Genomic DNA, 22467 nt, shown 5'->3' with positions numbered 1-22467 from the left:
TGATATGGCCTTTACCGGTTGCGGTTTTCCATAATCTCCCACATACAGAGATTCAGTATAATGGCAACAGATACCGTAACTTTCGTACCCAGAGCGGCCACCAAACTCTGGGAATTTCCACAGAATAATGTTTCTCTTCATATTCACATGGCCCACAACTCATGTTAATCCACTTAGTGTTAGAGCAATGGGCAAAATTTGCCTAGGCTTTTCCCTTATGGGACACCAAATGATGATGATGATGAATGGTTCTCTTTTGTAAGCTGTCTCCCTTGCGTAATTCATACTTCATCGGCAGCTTCCCAAGAAGTTTGACAGTTTTTTCAACAATATAAAAGAACCATTTCAAACAGTAGTGTATTTAAAGGGAAGCTAAGCTATAGCCCAGGGCGGCAAATTCTTAGAGACGGCAAAAAAACATTTTTTTTCAATTCATGTTTCGTAAACGTGTGGAAGTATCATATGTGTCATTTCTATCATAAATAATATATAGTTATTAAACCATATTGTTTTTTTTTAATTGTGTGTTTTCTTCACCCAGACTGCCATTGAAGTAAAAAAATATATGATTGTCTAACTTTCCTATTTATAGTGTGCTGCCTTCCCAAGTAGTATTCTCACAAGTAGAGGTGGTAGGGTGAGTAGGCGTCCAGCAAAGCAAAGCAGGACTCATTTCAGATTACTGAAGGTGCTGGAAAAAAAAGCAAGAGTTCAGCCGACATCTAAAGAAGTGGGGGTATCTTCTTTGGAGAGCTATCTATGGAGGGTGTTGGTACAGTGGTTAGGATGAAAAAAGGGATTCTTTCCGTGACTGGAGGCTGCTGCAACCTTCCGGCTCTCTTGAATTTCTGCTCTCTTTGAAGGTGAAAAGACAGAACATACCACTCATTTTAACGACGCCCGCCATATGAGAAAGAATCTTCTGCAACAAATGCGCAGCTTGGCAGAATCCACATTTTCATGAATTGTATACAGCATTACAAAACTACATTCGGTTATAAATGCAGGATTACCAACAAAATGAAAAAAGCTCCTCTTCATTTTACTCTTTACTGACGAAAACAAAGTAAATATCCAATATAGCTACTCATTTCTGATATGTTTTGTACTTTATGAGAGTTTTGTTTCCTTTAATGATAATTTATGAACAATCACCACAATTCAATCTTAGTTAATTTGGAATCCTCTGTAAGGGTGTGAACATAGTGCATCCGTAGTTCCAATTCTGGAAACCTGATGTTCATTTTCGTTTCAAAAAACAATGTCCAAGAGATTGGCCTATTGAATCACATGATATTCAACTGTCAATTAACCGAGTAGTGCAAATTTTTAAAATTTGCAAGCATCTGACAAGCATTACTGAGCATTTAGCAAGTATTTCCAAAATTAAAAATAAGCATTTAATAAATTTTATATCAGAAATGTGTGGCAGATGCGAGGCTTATGTAAGTTCATTAACAAAATTTAATTTGCGCTTTGTCAGATTGTCCTTTTTTTCCAGATACAGTGACACATACGTTCATGTGGTGATTATTCCAAGAAGTGTGGTACTGTATTAAACTACATGTACCGCAATGAAATTTAGAAACAAAAGACCACAATAAAATATATGTTAGTTATTGCTCATTTCGGTTTTAATTCTAATAAAAAAATAATATATATGATTACCATTCAATAAATACCATATTATTTCGTATTTAGAATCAATATAATTATATTATATTAATATAATAAATTTAATAATTAAGACCTGTAGAACTGAAATTTTGGAAAATTGTCTGGAAACTGATGAAGATAATAAGTTTTGGAAACAAAGTTTCGTGGCGCATTTTTGGTCACTGATTTTTAACGTGGCTCATTTTTGAATATGATGTAAAAATTTTCACAAAAATTTATTTCGGTATATTACAGAAGAAAATCTATAAAATATGTATTATTCTAACCTCTTAAATACTAAATTAACTTTTCAAAGAAATTTTACATAATCTATACTATTATTATATTTTTTTATTTAGCTTTCAATATAAAAGTAGCATAGGAAGAAGAACAAAAATGGAAAGAACAAAAGCAGCTTAATTGATAAGAATTTCAATGTTTTTTAGTATTTACTGACATATTTGAATTTGAAATTCGGAAGAAAAGTGTCAAAAACTAACAGACAACGCTTCTTTCCCAACTTTTCTCCGATATTTGAATTCAAATATCTTGGCAAATATTGCACTTAGAAACGTGGAAATTTCTTTGTTGGCGTCAGAAGAGACAGGGCAACAACTATTTTATTTGGTTTTTGGGCACAGGTTGTCCATATAAAAGATTAATTTTTTTTTAAAATCTTAATAACTATACAATCCCATGAAACATCAATGACATAGCTGAAATTCCTGACTTCGTACATTTACATTTTCATCTGTCACCATTCTCTTGCTATTCCCATTTTGAAAACTGTCAGGTGATTGTGAGACACTCCGTATATTCAAGTAATGCAAGCATTTTCAAATCGCACAAGCGCACAAATCACTGGCGGACCCCATCTAGAATTTTAATCGGCCCACAAAACAATTTTGAAAAAATATCCCATTATTTCAAAATACACTTTAGGATGTGCAGTTAAAGATAATATGTATAGATATTCTATTGAATTATTGATTTTGTTGCAAGTCTATAACCAAGTACGCAAAAAATATCTCTGCACTATTGATTGGTGATGAGATATAAGTATTGTAGTGCATACATTTCGTATTCGAATGTATGCACCATACATTCTAATTAAATTTATCAGTGTTTTTCATTGATGATGTAGACGCCTGCAAGCCAGAGGTTGAACACCCCCCCCCCCTCCCCCCGTTATATGTCAATCATTATGGATCGGAATAGGATACGAATACAGGAAAGAAAAGTAAAATTTAGGTGCAACTATATACAGTACCACTTTTTTTTGTCTTTTGTTTGCTTATGATTTATTAATAATGGCATGGGAGGGGGTAAAAAAGTTAGAATGAAATGGGAGCGACAGCAAAATTTGTAAAGCCCACAGGTGGCAAAAATGTAAATATGACTTCAAAGCACAGGGTTTTGTGCTCACAAATCTAGATTTTCATCACGCCACCACGCACACTTTTGTAAGCACTATGGTACTCTTTTAAATTCAGCCTAAAAGTTGTGTTGCAACACAATTAATTGTGAACGAGTCCTATGTCGGTTACAACTAGCCTAGAATTTAGGGAAAAATCTAAAAAAAATATCTCTGGAGAATCAAAAACATCTGTGACCTTCACTCAAATTTTGTAACTTTTTGGGACTTTGTGACTTTCCCGTAATGGTATATTCCACATGATGGTCCTCATTTTCAGATACCATGTGAAATCGCAAGATGGCATGTTCCAAAACTGACTGAAGTGTGTGCAGGAAAATGTTCAGCATGTGGGGTGAAATGCTGCCTTTATGGTTCTTGGATTGTCACGACTCACCAGATGTTTCAAATGCCCCCAAAGTCAAAAATTGCATGGATTAAGGTCCGGGGATCCCATAGATTAGGGAAGTGTCGGCTGATGACAAGTTCTTCTGTAAAATGTGTTTTAAGAACATTCTTAATTACACATGCTGCCTGCGTGGAGGAGCTCCATCTTGCATAATGATTGTGTCTGCAAGGCAGAAATGTGCTTGCAAAGCCGGAACAATTTTGTTCTGTAACAGCAGTGCATATTGTAACAATAGTTGGGAACCCTTGGGGAATTTGCCAAACCTGCCTCTACCTCTTATTTTGAAACATTTTTATATAGTTGTAACTGTATAATTTTATAATAGAGTTTGTTATGTTTTCTTACCTTTTATAACTGTGCACGGTTGATTAAATTATTCTGTGATATTTTCATACGTTCATAGTCAAACAAAATGTGCAATCCTGATCACATCGATATTTTGATTTATTGTTGTTGCCAATTCTGTTTTGTTAAAGTTTCTATAAAAATATATTGTTATTTCTTTATGCAAATCTGATGTTATGTTTTTCTATTGGTCGTACTTAGATGTATATTTTTTGAGATGGTCAGTCCCTGGGGTTTGATCGTGCCGTACTTCCTTTTTTAGGTGCAAATACCCGGAGTCACAATCGTCACTTCGCATTCGTGTTCATCATTCAAGGTGAAGGTGGTCGCTTTTTGGTGGATTATCTACAGTATGAAATAGTCTCACTGGTGCTCGGCACATCACCGGCTGGTTCCGGATCTTATCATGCCTTCTCTCTAGTACAATGTCATCACCGTCGTCCCAGATCCTGTCATCGTTCGTCCGTCGTTTGGCTTGGCGTTGATCTTCGCCTCCGATCCCGGCTGCCCAAACTTCACCTCAGCTCTAGCTGTTGAGCCTGCAGCTCTCGCTGCCACGTGGAGTCTCGGCTCGTGACCTTCGCTCGCTCCCATCAAGGTCAATGACGTTACAGGTCGTGCAATTCAAGATCGTAAAACTTCTGTCGCCGAACTATATTGATGAGTCAATGGACTTGCATAGGGACTGGTATGAATTAGAGAAATAATTTTGTTAATCGTAACCTACGTAACTGTTAAAAGTGTTAATAGATTTACTAATGTTAAAACCTGAAATTCTCTTGAAATCATTTGTCTCTCTCTTACTGTGTATCGATTGCACCGATTTCACCAGATCACCTGGGTCGTTATGCAGGGATGTCGCAATATCGCTCTCCGGTGATCGAATATGTCACTGCATGTGTAGAATGTAACTCCTTGTAGAAGTAGGAACCGGGAATAAATAATGCCATACCATCACTTTTGGTGAATGCAAAGAAACCTCTAAGATAGCGTGCAGATTTCCTGGTTTCTAAATTCGGCAGTTGTGAGTGCTGACTGCACCATCCACGTGAAAATGTGCTTCGTCTGTCCAGAGGATATCCCAAGACCATTCTGAATCAACCTCAACGCGAGGTAGAAACTGCAGTGAGAACCGAAGTCAAGCATCATAATTACATGGAAGCAACCGCTGCACAAGTGAAAGTTTGTACCGATAATACTGGAGGATATTCCGCATGAGCTTATGGACAGTTGAATGTGGCCTATCCAAAGCCTGTGCTACATGCCTGACACTAGTGCTACCATGAGAATTTGAAGCTCTGTCCTGTTTCACCTAAAGCGAAACCGCCTTTACTGCGTCTATAGAAACAGGTTTTCTTCCTCTTCCAGGATGAACGCCAACGATCCTGTGGTTTCAAATTTTGTTATCATACTCCCAAGGTTTTTAACATTTATTGGACTTCTTCAAATCCAAGTCCGATATTTCCGTAGAACAGTTACTGTGGAATTGCTCTTTTGGTAAAACAATTTGACCAAGAAAGCATGATCTTGTAAACTTATCATCACTGTGAGCAGCGAACACATTGAGAAACAAGATCTCAGCAAATGTTTCTAGGTTTTATAACAGTTGATGAGTGACATCACACAAATTTACATGTCGTAAGTATTCAGCGTGAAACGCCTTCTGGTGGCGACATGTGCAACTAATTTTTCCCAGAAACAAATTCATATCACTTCATGAAGTCCTCCACAAAATTTCACACTTTTCTGAGGACTGGTTTCGCCTGTAGGCTACTTTAAAATAGGTTCTTTTAATTATGGACATTTAATATATTGAATTATTTTTATTTTCTGTAGAAATAGGGTACGGTAGTCCAGGTTGATAAGATACTCGCCTAAAAGTACCAAAGGATGTTTAGAGGTGTCACAAGTTCGATACCTGGTTCGTCCTTGTCAGAAAACTTTCCTGACACAGGGGTACAACAGAAACAGTGACATGACCACAGAAAAAATTACTACCGCAGGGAGTCCCCCATCAAGGGGTTAGCGCACCAACCTCTTGATGAGTATAAAAACAAGTCTGCTGTTTGGAATCGGCAATAAATTGTAGGTCCCAGTCTAATTATCCCTCGTGTGCAGGAAATGACCGTGGTGCGACAAAAATGATCGAATGATTCTATAGAAATACTGTACAGCAGCAGTTCTCAACCAGTGCCTTGGGACTCCATGTGCACTTCCCAGAGGCCTGCAGTTGCTCAAGGGCAATAAAATAAATCAGTGAATCCGATGAATGAATAAAAAGAGGCTTGTGTGCAGGGCTCCGCCATGGAAATAATATACTAAAAAGAGCTCCACGAGACAAAAAAAGTTGAGAACTTCTGCTGCATATTACAGGTAGGGTAAGCCAAAAGACAAAATTTTCATCACACATTTCATCATACATAACTCTGATACATTGGTTCAGAGTCCCTTTGGCACATTAGTAGGGCGACTCCAAAAATTTGCAAATGTGTTTTCAGCTAGATAAATATATTTATACAAAAATTGCCACGTTTTTAAGACAAATAAATTCAACTGGTCGAATGGTCGACGCGTTTCGGCTCTTCAATGGAGAGCCGTCATCAGGACCTCGTGGTCAGAACTCACACGAATGAAGAGTGATGTTTACGTCTGGTTGTCCGAAGAGTTCGCCTTTGTATTTGCTGCGTCCGAGTGGTCTTTGGATGCGAATTGGGGAGCCATCTGTTGTAAAGTGTTGAAAGTTTTTTCACGACTGAGGTTAATAAAGCCTGTCCAAGCTGACGAAATAGGTGGTGTGTTTCTTCCATCATTAACGAGGAAATTCTGGCATGTTCTGATGAAGTATCCCTTGAGAAAATTCAATTCCGAATTGTGTGTTGCTTTTTTAAAAACAAATGCTTTGTCAAAATCAAAATGATGTGAATGTTGCCAACAGTGTTGGGCAATAGCCGAATTATCCGTCCGTCCCTTCTCAACATGCTTTCGGTGTTCGAGAACTCGAATATTTAGATTTCTTCTAGTTTGGCCAATATATCCATTTTCACAATTCTTGCATGGGATGAAGTAGATACCAGATTCTTAACCTCAGTCGTGAAAAAACTTTCAACACTTTACAACAGATGGCTCCCCAATTCGCATCCAAAGACCACTCGGACGCAGCAAATACAAAGGCGAACTCTTCGGACAACCAGACGTAAACATCACTCTTCATTCGTGTGAGTTCTGACCACGAGGTCCTGATGACGGCTCTCCATTGAAGAGCCGAAACGCGTCGACCATTCGACCAGTTGAATTTATTTGTCTTAAAAACGTGGCAATTTTTGTATAAATTAAAACCAGGCAAAGTTACTCATTTTTTGTGATAAGATAAATATATCATTTATCATTTCTGTCACACCATGGTACCGATTCCGACTGACAGCCTTTTTTTATACTCACCAAGAGGCTGGTGCATTAACCCCTCGGTGTGGTACTCTTCCAGTAGCAATCTTTTTCTGTGGTCATATCGCCATTTCTGTTGTTCCCCTGTTTCAGGACAGTTTCTGATAAGGACGAATTGCGTATCAAACTCGTAACACCTCTAACCATCCTTTAATACTTTAGGTAAGTTACCGTGCCAAATGTATCAAAAATCAGTTTTCTTCAAGAATCATCAATCCAATATAGTTAGAGTTTTGCAGTCAAAACATTTTTTTTCTAAAAGTGCAAAAGAGGTCTGAGACACTAGCCTAGGGTAAGTCTTTTTTTTTTCAAATTCAAATCAAATTTATTCCAATTTTTGGTTTTTTTTTTTTTGTTTAGTTACACCGAGCACTGACATTCATCAGTCACTAACATTTTTGAGTGGGGTAGTTCAAATAGTGTTTGTTATGCCTGGAAGACAATATCAGGTTTTGTTCGGTATGCTGGCAAGTTTCGCCAAATAAAAGACATCCATGCACAGATGATAGCAGGGTGGGAAGAAGCAGTGAGAAAATAGCTAACCATCTGTTTGGCCATGAAAGAACATGACAAAACATTTCCCATTGGGATTAGGGGATTTTGTCTGTGTCTTCTTTCACAAACAACAAAATGGAAAGTTAATTAAAATGGAAGAATGACGAATTCTATTGGTTTGAGAAAGGTATTCTTCCTTCTGTATTCCACGGACCCTTTGTGGTGGTCGCAGATACCCCCCCCCCCATATAGAATAATATTAATAGTTAAAATTAATAATTATATAATAAAATTAATATTACAGTATATAATAAAATTAATATTACAGTATATAATAAAATTAATATTACAGTATATAATAAAATTAATATTACAGTATATAATAAAATTAATATTAAGTAAATTGATATGACATGAATGTCGCTCTCCACTTGTTAATACAAGATATACAGTTGACTGGATGTTGTGAAGATATTTATTATTTTAGATGTTAATTTTTTAAGGAAGGAAAAAACTCATCTCTGCCTCTACCGGGAGTCGAACCCGGGTCCCTCGATTGCCGGACGAGTGCTCTGACCACTAAGCTACAGAGGAGATAGAGATCTTCCTTTGCTAGAGCGTATATATGCCGAACAGAACCGTGCAATGGACGGTGAAACCGATCAGCTAATAGCTCATGGACGACGAGCCACCAGATGGCTATATATATGACATGAATGTCGCTCTCCACTTGTTAATACAAGATATACCGTTCGGCATATATACGCTCTAGCGAAGGAAAATCTCTATCTCCTCTGTAGCTTAGTGGTCAGAGCACTCGTCCGGCAATCGAGGGATCCGGGTTCGACTCCCAGTAGAGGCAGAGATGAGTTTTTTCCTTCCTTAAAAAAAAAAAAAAAAAAATTTAACATCTAAAATAATAAATATCTTCACAACATCCAGTCAACTGTATATCTTGTATTAAGTAAATTGGTTTGAAGGTTTGAGCTCATGCGATCATGCACAAGACTTCTTTTAGAGTGAGTATCTAAAAATTGTCGCATCTTCATGAGAAGGGGGTGGGGGCTAACAGGGCTCCAGCACTGGGAGAGTTCCCATGCATTTTTGTCTTTTTTTTACACTATAAATTTGTTTTAGAGTTGCTCGAGTAAAAACCTGGCCTTGAGCTCATCATAAATCTCAGCCTCGAGGTCTGGCTTCAGGATATGGGATGCTGAAAGTGCCTCTCCCTTTTAAGAAATTACTATACATGTGCCCCCAAGATGGTTTTTAGGCCACAGTTTTTAAGGACATCTTTCAAATATATTTATCATATGAAAAATCAGAAAAAAATTAGACCTCGAACTGATCTTTCTGACCCCAACGGGGAAAGGGGCATGTTTACATTAAAACCTTCAGGAAACTTCCCTTAATTGGAATGCATACCATTTATCATCCCTCTTTATCATACCAGAAGAAAAAAATCTTATGAGCTGGTATTGTTAAGAAAAATGTGGTACGTACGATACATCTCCTTATCATAGATTTTTTGCCTGGGTCAAAACTTTTCTCTTATCCTTTTTCTTTACCCATTGTTCCCTGGCTTCATCTTTCTTCATGAATTTTAGAAATTTCAAATATCCTTATGCACACCAGCACCATTTCTGAAATTCTGTGATATACTAACTGATAATTGCAGTCCTATTATTGTGTTAAATATACTTCTACCAGGGGCAGCTCATAAAGATGTGAAGGAGCCCCCCTTCCCCTTCCTAGAGCCCTATCAGTTTCATGCCCTGAAACATCTAAATAATAATTTAATGTATTCGAGTGTGGATGACATGAAACATGATAAAAAAAAATTAAAAACGCTCAAAAAATTTTGTTTCACTGCAGTGTATGAACAGTCAATCATTCATTTGTTATGCAAAACTGTTTCCTGTATTACATTTGTGTTCCAGAAAAATATAAAAAAATACTGTATATAACATTCTGATGACTAAAAATAGACTTGATTTTGTGTGTCAAGTTTCATGTGGATATAGATGTGATGTAGTAATAATTTTTTTTATTATCACAAATTATCTAATAAATTAATTAGAAAAAGTATGTTATTAAAAAAATTAATTTAAAAAATCAAATTTATGAAAATTGACCACTTGTATCTAACAAAGAATATTTGATTTGGCAATCCCCCCATCCTGAAAAAAATTTCCTGTCAGAGGCTGCCTCTGAATTCTACCTTGGAAATATTATATATAGCGGCATCTGCCCTGATCAATCTCACAGCATACCTCTTCAGGAATCACTGCTCTACTAGCAGGGTCGGTCTTGGACCTAGTGGTGCCCGGTGCAAAAACAGAAGTCAATGCCCCCCCCCCCCCAAGGTGCGAATCCAGAGTGATGTGTCGGAGGAGGCAATTTTTGCTAGTCATTATTGTCCTGTAAAATACGGGACAGATTTATTCTACCATATTATCACTCTTGGTGTGGTGATCGTCCCCCATTGCCCCCCCCCCTCACCTCTCAGTTGGATATGAAGGGATGAAGAAGTCAGAAAAGCTTTCTTCCTAGAATGGGATTACTGCTATATTCAGCTTGTAAACAAGAATAACACCAAACTTGTTTAATTTAATTAACAGATTTCAAAACATTAAAAAAACAAAATGTCACACATTTATGCAGGGTACTCATCACAAAGGATCTATCTTCTTCATACTTATTTTAATTGAATTTTATGGTAAAATTTGTGTAGTACGTACATCCCGTATGGGCTAAGCTGCTAATAAAAGTGGTTAAATTAAAGTGATATTTCCGTATTTCTTTCATATTTATAAAACTCATGAACTTCATTTGAAATTATCCCTTTCAGACACAGTACTAAGAAACAGAAGGTGCAGGTGAACATTAGCAAAAGCACCAGGTCCTGCAACATGAGCAGGTCCATAACTATTCTGAGGCAACTTGGGCGGTGCCCAGAGCCGAATAGGAGGGGGGTGCACTTGTAACTCCTCCTTTTTCTGAGCATAACTATTTCAAGGAGACTCCAAGAAAGGACTGCTCCCGAAAAAGCATGATATGGCCCTGGGGAAGGGGCAAAGCCATCTTAAGACCTAGGAGGTGATGCTTAAGAGCATCATGGGCCCCTGGGTCAAGTGGTTTCTTGAGGCTCTACCTAGTAAATTATAGAAAATTTTAACTAGATCTCATTTTTGTGAGGCCCCTCTACTCTTGAGACTTTTGGGCCGCACCCAGGTGGGCCCATGCATGAAGACGGCACTAGGAAGGGCTTGTTTTATTCTCTCTGTAGATTTTTTTTAACCTCAAGGACTCAGGGTTCAATTTTAATGATAACGCACAATTCTTGAAATTTGGACTGAACATCCCTGAGGTTAAAAAAAGAATATCTAAAGTGAAAAGAAGCAACCCGCACGTTTGTGCATACAAGATCTAAAAGGATTATGCATAATCGCCAGTAAAAGTGATAAATGTCGCAAAATTTATCAAACTTACCGAGACAATTGGTGATTATGCATCACCACTATGCTTTACCGATTCAACGCATTTACCGTAACATACATTTAATTCTATATTTCTTCCGCTTCAAAAAACCTCATTTCAAATATATACGAAGACACATATCCGAAATTTCTCTTATTCGAAATGGATTAGCCACTGCCCCTCTTTGTTTTGGATATGTGAGGTACACTACTTTATTTCCATATTTCCATGGATGTCGCAATTAACCTACCCTATTCTACTGCGTATTATACGCAGTAGAATAGGGATAATAATAATAATCCACGTCTGTGGATTATACGTTTAAAAAAATTATGTTGAAATAAAAACAAAACTTCGGATCGATTAGTAAGGGACAATTCTAAGTTATGGTGTGTCGCAGGGAATCTTTCTCTAATAGAATTGTTAATAAATGGAATAGCTTAGTGCGGATAGACCACTGCATCTTATCTGCAACTTTATTTCTGAGAGAGTTTTCATTAGTCATAATTACATCAAAAATTTAATTACAAAAACATATATTTTTTATATATTTATAGATGGGGTAGAGATGCCAATATAAAAATTGGCATTTTCTCTACAAAATGGTGTTAAACTTCCCCCACCGCCTTCTTGAAAGCAATCTTATATTGATACATGAATTTTTCTCATGTGGGTTACATACTGCTGCGGACTGTACATGGTGCTTTTTTTTCCTCAAACTAGCAAAGCTTGCATCTGTGGATTATAAGCAGCAAAAATCGATAGGTTTTGTTTAATTCTTATTCAAGATTAATGTCGAGAACTGAGGAAAACGGAAATGATTTACCTTCAAAATGACTTTCTTTAATATGATTAAAATTCTTACAACTCTTATAGAAAACTAATACAACAAAAATTAAAATCGAAAATTTCACTAGGATCACCAGATTTTCATTTTGGCCAAATTTTTTTTTTTTTTTTTTGAAAAGAGCCTGTTTCTAAGCAACCAAAATTAGTGACGATTTTTTTTTTTTAAAGACATTTAGACATTTATTCACTATCACTTATACAAAGAAAGGAGAAAAAAAAATATATATACACATATATATACATAACGTGTTAGTATAAAAAAAAAAAAATTATTTCAGTCTGAGTTATATATGAGTTGACAAGGGGTAACATTGTTACCCATACTGACAACATAGAATGAAACTAAAGGTCACTAGTGAAATTAGTATTGTTATGGTAAAAGCACGGAAAAAAAAGCAAAAAAAAAGCACGCATGAAAAAATATACATATCGGCAAATCAAGAAAATGCATGCATTGAGTATAACAAAAATAAAATAAAGGTGGTGGACAAGAATTTATTTGTAAAAAAAAAAATAAGCAAATCGCTTCGGTGAAACACAATCAAAATGTATAAATTTATGTCTGAGTATTAAAATAATTTTCAATATTTGATATGTTAGCAATGTATTTTTGAAGTCGTCGTTTAAAAGCAGGAGACAGTGTTATATTTTGCAATTCAATAGGTAAAGTGTTATAAATTGTAGGAGCAATGTAAAAAAAATGTTTGCAAAAAATATTTTTTCTATGTGAGGGAATCTCAAAAACCATATGAGGTCGTCTCAAGGAAACATTCATTTTGGGTGTGCAAAAATTTTTGTTTTTGTGTAGAAAGATTATTGTTTTATAGAAGACAAGTTGTTGTAGGTTTAGGATATATTTATTACATAAAGAAATGTCATTTGAAGTAGATTATGCTAAAAACTTGAGAAATTTGAATTGAATAGTTATAATTGGTAATAAGTTAGTCTTATAATCGAAGCCCCATGTAAGTAGACCGTATTGTAACGATGAATGAACCCAGGCATAATACACAGAACGCAAGAAATTGTGATGAACAATTCTTCGCAAATGGTAAAACCTATACAAGAAGAATCTGAGTTTTTTCGTGATGAATTCAACATGAGATTTCCATTTCAAATTACAATCAACATAGATACCAAGATATTTCCACGAGAAGACCTCTCCTAGACACTGGCAATTACAAGCGTGAAGTGAACAACCTGTTGCATGAGATTTGATAACAAGATTTGAGTTGGGACTTCCCCTGAGGCAAAAGTACATAAATTTCGTTTTGTCAAGGTTTAACCTCATATCATTTTGAGCAAACCAATCGTTAATAATTAGAAGATCTTGCTCTATTTGAGATACCAATGTAAATTGATTGTCGCATGAATAAAGGCTTACAGAGCCATCGGCGTATGTAATAATTTTACCAAAAAATTTCAAAGTACAAAAATCATTGATGAAAATAATGAAAAGCAATGGTCCCAAAATGGATCCCTGAGGAGCTCCTCTACCAATGTTCGAGTAAGAACTAAATGAGTTGTTAATTTTAACATTTTGTGATCTATTTCTTAAGTATGATCTGAACCAAAGAAGTGGTTCACCTCTGACACCAGCATAATACAGTTTACTAAGTAAAATTTTATGATTTACGGAGTCAAATGCCTTAGAGATGTCAAGAAAAATAGCTACAGTTTGTTTATTTCTGTCTATACTTCTGTAAGTAAATTTGCAGAAGTTTTGTAAAGCATATTCGGTACTGCGTCCCCGCAAAAATCCATATTGATTAGGAGCAAAGAAATGGTTGTTAAGTAAAAAACTAACAAGTCTGATTTTCATTGCGGATTCTATCAGTTTAGAAAAAATTGGTAAAATCGAAATAGGAAGATAGTTGCTCAAGTTATTTTTATCTCCAGATTTGAAAATGGGAATCACAGTAGCACATTTTAATGAACAAGGAAAGCTATGAGTGATGGAATTATTTATAAAATTTGTGAGAAATTGTACGTTTTTGAAACGTACGTTTAAAATCTTAGTATTAATCCCATCATAATCCGAAGTATTCTTTCTACAGATAAAATTTACAACGCTTAGTGTTTCAGAGCCCTCAAGTGGATAAAAGAAAAATGAAGTTGAAGATTGGGTTAAGAATTTTTTAAAATCAACAGAATTTATATCAATCGAGATGTTACAGCTTATATTATTAAAAAGAGAATTAAAGTCTTCAGCTAAAATGTTATCGTTAGTACTATCAGGCAACACATTCTTAGAAATACTACCAGTTAAATTATTTATGAAAGACCATTGTTTTCTACTTGTGTTGCATTTTTTAAATTCAGTGTAGAGATATTTATTTTTTGCAGTAATAATTTGTAATTTAAGATTCCGAGCAACTGATTTATATTCACATTTATAAATTTCATCAAAAGGATGCCTACGGCACTTTTTCCAAAGTTTTTCTTTGCGAAGAATTAATTCATAAATCTGATCATAGACCCAAGGCTTCCTATATTTAAATCTTTGGTTCTTAATGAAACTAAAATTTTGCTTAATAGAATCTATAGCATATACAAAACTATTATATTGAATGTCTAGATTATCAGAAGAACAAAAAAATTTATAGTTAGAGAGAAAATTATAAACCGCTTTATAGTTTATTGAACGAGTTGCGTGAATGAGTGTCTCCTTGAGATTTAAATTATGTGGATTAGTAAACTTAACCCTGCACACAACCGCATAATGATCTGTAACATCACATTTAAAAATGCCTGATACAATATCCATATGTTTTGGAGAATAACGAACAAATAAATGATCAATGCATGTTGCAGTATTTGCAGTGACTCTAGCAGGTTCATTGTATAGAGAGATCAATCCATTTTCAGAGAGATTGGTTAAATAATCACTGATGTACGGTTGATCCGATAAAATATCAATATTCAGGTCACCTATTAGTATTAAATTATCAGCAGTAATGTGACGGATCAGACTCATGTGAAACACTCGATTGTATAGGCATGCAAACGATAAACTGCCAAAATAGAGAGATTGAACTGATTACTACATAACAATACATATTCTGCAGTTTGCAATAAATGCATTTCAATTTTGTTAAATTTTATCCATTTCCTATGAAAAACTAATACACCTCCTGATCTAGATTGATCTCTACAACAATAAGATTTATCAAAGTCTTCAATATTATATACATTAATTTCATTTTCAAATATCCAAATTTCAGATAAAATTAAAATATCTATTTCAATCAAATGTTTGTGAAGAAATGTAAGCAAATAATCAAAATTCGTTCTGATACTTCTAATATTTAAATGTAGTAAATTTAAATTAGTACGTGGATGAGCGGGAAAGGTTTTAAAAAAATTTTGAAGGTTGTCTAGAGACAATTTGGTTTGATTTGGGTGAACATCAACAGAAAAACATTCCAATTCATTTTCAGTTTGTATCAACATTTTCAAGATCATTGACTTTTTTTATTCTATATATTTTAGACGCTTCACCTTTACGTAAGAAAATGTTTCCCTCTTTGAACCAGCAAAAACTGAAATTGTGCTCTATTTTAAATTGCTTAACATTATACAGTAACTTTTTGAGATCAGGAGTCATATGTTCGTTTACGTAAATTGGAATATCCACCAATCTAGAATTAAAGTTTTTACCTGTGAATTGTTTTGCCTTAGCCAACTTGAGAACTCTATCTCTCAATGATTTTGATTCGAATTGTAACACAATATTCTTCGGGCGATCTTTTCTTGTGGTCGGAACTCTGTGAACAGCACAAACATTGTCCTTGAATTCACACTCAATAATGTTCTCGATTTTCTCCATGAGGTTTAGCAGATTTTCATTTTCAACTTCAGGCAATCCCGAAATTTCCAAGTTATTGTGCCTAGAGTACTGTTGAAGATCACAAACTGAATCCTTCAGATTCTTTACTTCTAGTTTGAACCGTCTATTTTCGAGTTGCAGATCGGAGTTGGTTTTTTTCAGGTCATCTACGAATTTTTGCAAGTTTAGAATGAGGTCAAAGTTGAATTACAATGACTCTTTGAATTCCTCTAACTTGTCAGAGATGAATGTCTTTAGATCGGCATACTGAGATGTTGATTCAATAAATCTATATAACTCATATTTAAGATGGATCTGCTTCAGGGGGTGGAATCGAATTCGACGCTGCATCGGCTCTTCTAGTCTTAACACCAGGCCGATTAGCTTGTTGACACGCTATGCATTTTTTTTCTGAAGTAACTTTTCTGTAAGATTTATCGGAAAAGCCCGCACATTGATAGTGGAATGAGTTTTTACAATCTGTGCAACACATAATGTCACTGGGGACCAATACTGAATCTTTGCAACGAAAGCACACAACTTTATCAGACATGATTTTAGACATTAAACCAAAGCATATATGTATATAAAAAATTTGAAATTAGTTAACTAAACCAAACACACAAAAAAAAAAATATCAGTAGTTTAAAAAGTGGTAAATTTTTTTTTCAAAGAAAGAAGGTCAGAGAAGCGACAGAAATCGCTGCACACTAGCCCGTTGCCACCGAAAATATTGAGGTTATATATAGGTTTATATTGAGGTTTTTGGCCCTTTTTGAAAGTCAGTTGGCATATCTTGTCACGCAATCTCGGCAGTGACTTCCGATTACTACCTTACTGCATCCTTCATTGGCTGACTCACCACTTCAAAGCAGGGCTGTCACCAAAATATCCCCTCGAAAGTGCTATCACCCCCACTCCCCATCCCAAATTTACAAATTTAAAGTGTCAAGAGTCTCTCGCGATACATATATACGATTATATGTATCTATATATATATATTGATAATCGATTATATTACGATTATATATATCTATACATATCTCCTTTTAATGGCAACAAAAGACCACTCAATCTGCTCCTGGAAAATCTTCCCATTTCCTAAAACACAGTCATAAAAATCCCTCTAATTCCGGAACTTCTTTTTTTCTTGTTTCGCGGTGCCAATCCAAATATTTTCCAATATGTTCTGTATCTAGTATGTTTTCCACTGTGCCTCAAATCGTAATATATAAGCTTACCTTACAGTTACAGACAGCTAGATTAAGTACACAATGATTTGTATTCTCAAATAATATCATAGTAGAAAAATCTCATGTTTTAATAAACTGGCACACTGTTTAATTAATAAATCTATTTGGTGAGACATATCATCGCTCTTCCATCTAGTACCTTACCAAGGTGCAAAACAATGCAGTGAAGCATATTTTAGGGACAATGATGCCAATGGAATAACAATATATATTTCACCTCAAACTTTTTTCTTAGTTTCAAAAATAGAATTGGGGGGTAGGGGAGGGTCATGACTGTGGAATCTGGTTTGCAAAGCTGTTTAAAAAAAATCAAATTGAATTTCCAACATACGTCCTCATTAGTTTCTTGAAAGGGAAAAGATGTTTTTTAGAGTCCCGTTGGCCCACCACCTTACCAAGGCCTCCTAGACAAAGATACTATCTAGGAGCCTCATAGGAGGCTCACCGGGTATCTGGAACAAGATCCATGAAACTTTGAAAAGATTTTCAGTTGTGTATGAACAGTTTGTTACAATTTTACACACACACATACGTTACACTCCGGCGCAGGCTCAAGACAAAATGTCTACCCGAGCGGGACCTATTTTTAGACCCTCTGACCAATGCTGTCTTAACGCATGGGCCCACCTGGGCACGGCCCGGGGCGTCAAGAGAAGAGGGGCCTCACAAAAATGAGATCCGGTTGAAATTTTCTAGGATTTGCCAGGTAGGGTCTCAGAAAAACCACTTGGCCCGGGGGCCCATGATACTTTTAAGACAGCCCTGCATTTTTATTCTTATTCTGTATGTTCTTGCGAAAACTTTAGTGAAAATTTCATTTGAATATATTGAAAAAGTTATGATTTATTTTCTCAAACAGCGCTTAAAAATCAAGGCTTTGAAAAGTCATCTGAATCATTTTTTGATCAATTTTAATATTTTATTTCTCAAAAAGTTTTAGAAATATGCAATATTTTAAATAGTTTTTAAGGATAGTGAAAGCAACAAATACAAAAAAACAGCAGTCATCACAAAGTCTGTGACTATGGGTTTCACGGCTGGATGATTTAACATGGAATGACCTAGGGATTCTCCCTAAAAACCTGTGTGTATTGCACTAATGTAACTGACAGTTGTTTACCATTTCATGCAATGGAATACAGGGAAGTATGAATCCCCAGTACAGGATGTATATTCTGTCCTTTGAACATTGTAAACTTTACTCAAATTCATTCAAGTTATAATGTTGTACTTTGCCTCATTGTGTGCTTTTCCAGGGAGAAGAAAAAAAATCAACTTTGGAAGTAAGGCAATTGCTCAGAAATTGATAGGAGAAAAAAAATATTTTAACAATAAAATATATTTTACCCTGATGTCATCTTCTGTCACATAACCAACTTGAACTTGCCACCAATGTTCTATAGCCAAGTTGGCCACAGGTTTGGAAGGCAGCAATTCTCGAATTGGTTTCCGTCTTGCACCAAAAAATGTCTATGAAAGTCCATGCATTAAAATGTATAATATGAAATTATATATACAAGCAATTAGAACGTTTTGAATAAAATTTCAAAGAAACAGAATATAAAATTGATGAATATCAGATCATATACAATAATATCAGAACATACCACTACCCACATTCATCGGAGCCAGGGGTGCTTCAGCACACATTTTTTTTACTGTATGTGTATCGCTCTATCTATATAATGTGTCTATAGTTCATTTCAGGTTAACTTTGCAGTGAAGAGGAAGCTACGAGGGAACCGCATCACTCGTTGCTATGACAACGAAAGCCTCTTAACCTATGTATCGATGCGCGGCCTCGGTAAGGTATGGCTGATTCTCGCCAATCTCGCAGAAAAAAATATTTTTTACGTATAACGTAATGCTTGTAGAAAACATTGCAGTCAGTTAGTAACAATTAGCTAATGGAAAAAAAACCATTGTCGATACTTTCAGAAATTAAAGTGCGGTTTTTAAAAAAAAAAAAAAATCTTTTTTTTTTATTGAAAAGTATCTTAGTAACTCCTATTAACCCGGTTTTCTCGTTTGAATTTGGGAACAGCCTCAAATAATAATAATAAAAATGATAAGGAAAAATTTAGAATTCTTTTACTCACTTTTCTTGCCGAAATTTCCGTCGCTAACCCACCCGAACGAATATACGTCGATGCCACTTGTTATCACTACAGTTTTAATCATTTTTTACGGATTCCCATTCTATGGAATCCTCATTTGAAGTTGTGGAACTATCGGATTCTCTATTACTTATTAATTGTTGCTCTAACATGTGTTCCATCAGGCCATCTGCAATCCAAAATTCCTTCCTTTTCAATAACGTGCATTATGCATTATTGCCAAAAAGAACGGAGAACGTTTTAGCGTGTTTCTATCTCTGGTGAAAAGAAAGATACAACTGTCACAGAAGGAAAAAATACACTGCAAGTCTAAACCATTGTGGATCTCTCTCTCTTTTGCTTATTTATATTTATCTGGAGAGACACCGAAGGGGCATCTGGAGGAACAGCCTCTGCTGTGGGGGAGAAGATGGCGTGTTGGTGTGGGGGCAAAAGAGACATTACTTATGTCAACACCCTCCGTTATCGGCTATTGGAATTCAGAAACCACCCCTATCCTACGAACACGGCAAGAAATAGATAATTTAAAAAAAAGGGGGGGGGCGCCTGGAACCGTAACTTACACCCATAAAGAGAGCCTCTCACAAAGGCATCGGCGCTGTCGTGAAAGAGGGACACTTTCTGTAATCAATGAGTGAACATCTGAATTCGTTGGAGGCTATTTTCGGGAGAAAAAAAAACTGATTGAATATTCGTCTGGGTGTGTAGGCCTATAACTACATGCAAAACTGAATGAAAAATTGTATCTATTGGAAAATTCAACAAAATGACGATATGATATATATAAAAGCACGACAGTGATATTGGCGGGGAAAATTTCTTGGAAATCGCGCCAAAGTGTTCTTGAGCTCGCCATGGATTTTTGATAATAGTAACCAATATTTTTTCTAATTTAAAAATTTTAAACGAATATACATTGGTTCAAAACGGTATTTTTTTAGTATCTTTTTCGAAATCATAAAAAAAATTGAAATATTCTATATAAATGATCATCAGAAACCTCCGATGTATGGGAACTATATTTTGCGGCGAAGGAATACACTCTCTACCTTTCTCTTCACTGCAAAGTTAACCTGAAACAAACTATAGTAGTTTTAGCCAACAAGCCGATAGAAAATAGTTATTTGTACTGTCTAAGGCGCCTATGATGTGTATTTTCAGAGCCCACCATGGGCGGAGATACGAGACAGGAGAAATGCCCCCACCACTCACCGTCAATGACGGAGCTTGTATATGCATTCCATTAAAAGTAGTAATTTGGAGTGGAACTAGGTAAGCAATAATTCAATTATAATATCAAGTGGTTCTCAAACATTTGCTAACCTCAGCTCCCTCATTATCCTTTGACATTGATTCTCTCTGTGGAATTTTAGAGTAGTTCTGAAAACACTTTAGAGCATGAAACAGGAATGAATAAATATTGCAAACTCGCAGTGACCCCCTTAGGAGCTGCAATGCACACTTTAAATATAACTGATATCTAAAATTCTTTATGATGAAAAAAAAACTTTTTATATTTATGGATAGAAAAATATTTCTCGGGGCTCCCACTCAGAAAATGAGAAAAAGTAGGAAAACGCAGGACTAAAAAGTAGGATGGGGGAGGGTAACCCCCTTAGACAACATAATAATAGCATAATGGAAAAAAAAAGAAATTCGCAAAAAAAAAAAAAAAAAAAAATTAATTTTGAATTAACTTTTTTCCCCCCAGCACTATTTCAGTCAAGCCAAAACAAAATGACAAATGACAAATTTTTGGCCAAAACAGTGCACTAGCAACCACAGATAATTCTTTGCGGTCTCTCCTCATATATGCTACACAACATTTAAAGGTGGCAACGGTGGTGGTTGCAGTAACACGAGTTAGCTCTTGAGTGCCGATTTTCATCTATTTACTATATTTCTGAACATTTTAACTACATTAATATATATATATTTTTAATTTTGGTTTAAATCTAAACACAGTGCTGACTTCAAATCTATTCAACATGAGTTCTAAAAAAAATTTATCCGTGTGCCTAGCGTGCAGCGAAAAAATTCAATGTGATGATGAAAAAATTATATGTGATGGGTGTTCCGGCTCCTTTCATTTCTCCTGTGCAGGATTAAGTGAGAAAAACTTTCGGAAATTAGTGAAAAGCCATACAATAAAGTGGATGTGTATTAGATGTACAACACAGCAAAATCAAAAGACATCAACTTCTCATGCAACCGAACCAAATTATGAAAATCCAGACATGGTGAGTGCATCATCTGCTGACTGTTTCTCAAATCAAATGAATGAAACCTTGCAAATACACAATTTAAACCCTACTATATGTAGTGCTTTAAACGATATTTTCAGCTCATTATCACCAGAATCAACAAAACTGGTCACATGTATCTCCTCAATGATCCAAAATCACACACAATCTCTTGCTGACCCGATGAATCAGAATTTCTCGGCTCACTCTATAGAGTTAAAGGCACTGAAATCTGAAGTAGCACAGCAGAGGGCTATAATTTCTGAATACAAGATAAATCAAGTGAAAATGGAAACTGAAAATGCCGAATTGAGATCAAAAATCTGATATCTTGAAACTGACATCTCGGATCTCCAACAGTATTCAAGACGAAACAACATAGAAATCCTTGGACTTCCTGAGTCGGAGGATGAAGACATGGACAACATAAAAACTGCAATTTTCCATAATTTGAATCTCTTGGATTTAGTGGGAGATGTTAGTGCCATGCATCGTATTCCATCTTCTAGGAAAGACAAGATAAAACCGATTATAATCCAGTTTAACTCTAAAAACAAACGTGATCTATGTTATAGTGCAGCTCGCCAAACAAAGATGTGTGCATCTCAGATCAATGATCGTCTCGCAGCAAACCGTCTTTATTTCAATGAACACCTAGCACCGTACAATAAACAGGTATTTTATCATGCAAAAAAATTCAAAACAGATAACAATTACAAATTCTGTTGGACTCGCAATGGAAAAATATATTTAAGGGAATCAGAGAAATCTAGAGTATTTAAAATAACCCATATTGATGATCTTACTAGTCAATAAGTTTATATTTATGTATTTTTATTAGTAGTATGTTATGTGTATCAGTATCTCTTGAAATTGATATCACTTTTCATTTTTAACAAATTTTGTATATACAAATCACACCCTTCTTAACCGAAG

The 22467-nt window shown here is 35.5% G+C and overlaps 1 protein-coding gene across 12 annotated transcripts in view; it reads right to left on the bottom strand.

The window, feature by feature from the left end:
- Window positions 1-22467, bottom strand: part of LOC149080384 (protein FAM91A1) — a 609292-nt gene that overhangs the window by 437956 nt on the left and 148869 nt on the right. For 10 of the 12 annotated variants that reach the window (XR_016193568.1, XM_089239515.1, XM_089239507.1 and 7 more), the window contains one exon: window positions 18519-18641. The exons of the other annotated variants lie outside the window; for them this stretch is intronic. Coding sequence is in view for 9 of the 10 variants with exons in the window: in XM_089239515.1 (XP_089095641.1) it covers window positions 18519-18641 (123 nt within the window). In the remaining variant the exon portion in view is untranslated. The remainder of the gene's footprint in view (window positions 1-18518; window positions 18642-22467) is intronic. 12 annotated transcript variants of the gene reach the window in all.

The sequence above is a fragment of the Pholcus phalangioides genome, unplaced genomic scaffold (assembly GCF_987345545.1).
Source record: "Pholcus phalangioides strain wild (caught in Gottingen) unplaced genomic scaffold, Ppha-v1.0 ptg000011l_1, whole genome shotgun sequence".
Classification (NCBI taxonomy): domain Eukaryota; kingdom Metazoa; phylum Arthropoda; class Arachnida; order Araneae; family Pholcidae; genus Pholcus; species Pholcus phalangioides.
This window is presented reverse-complemented; position numbering and strand designations above follow the sequence as displayed.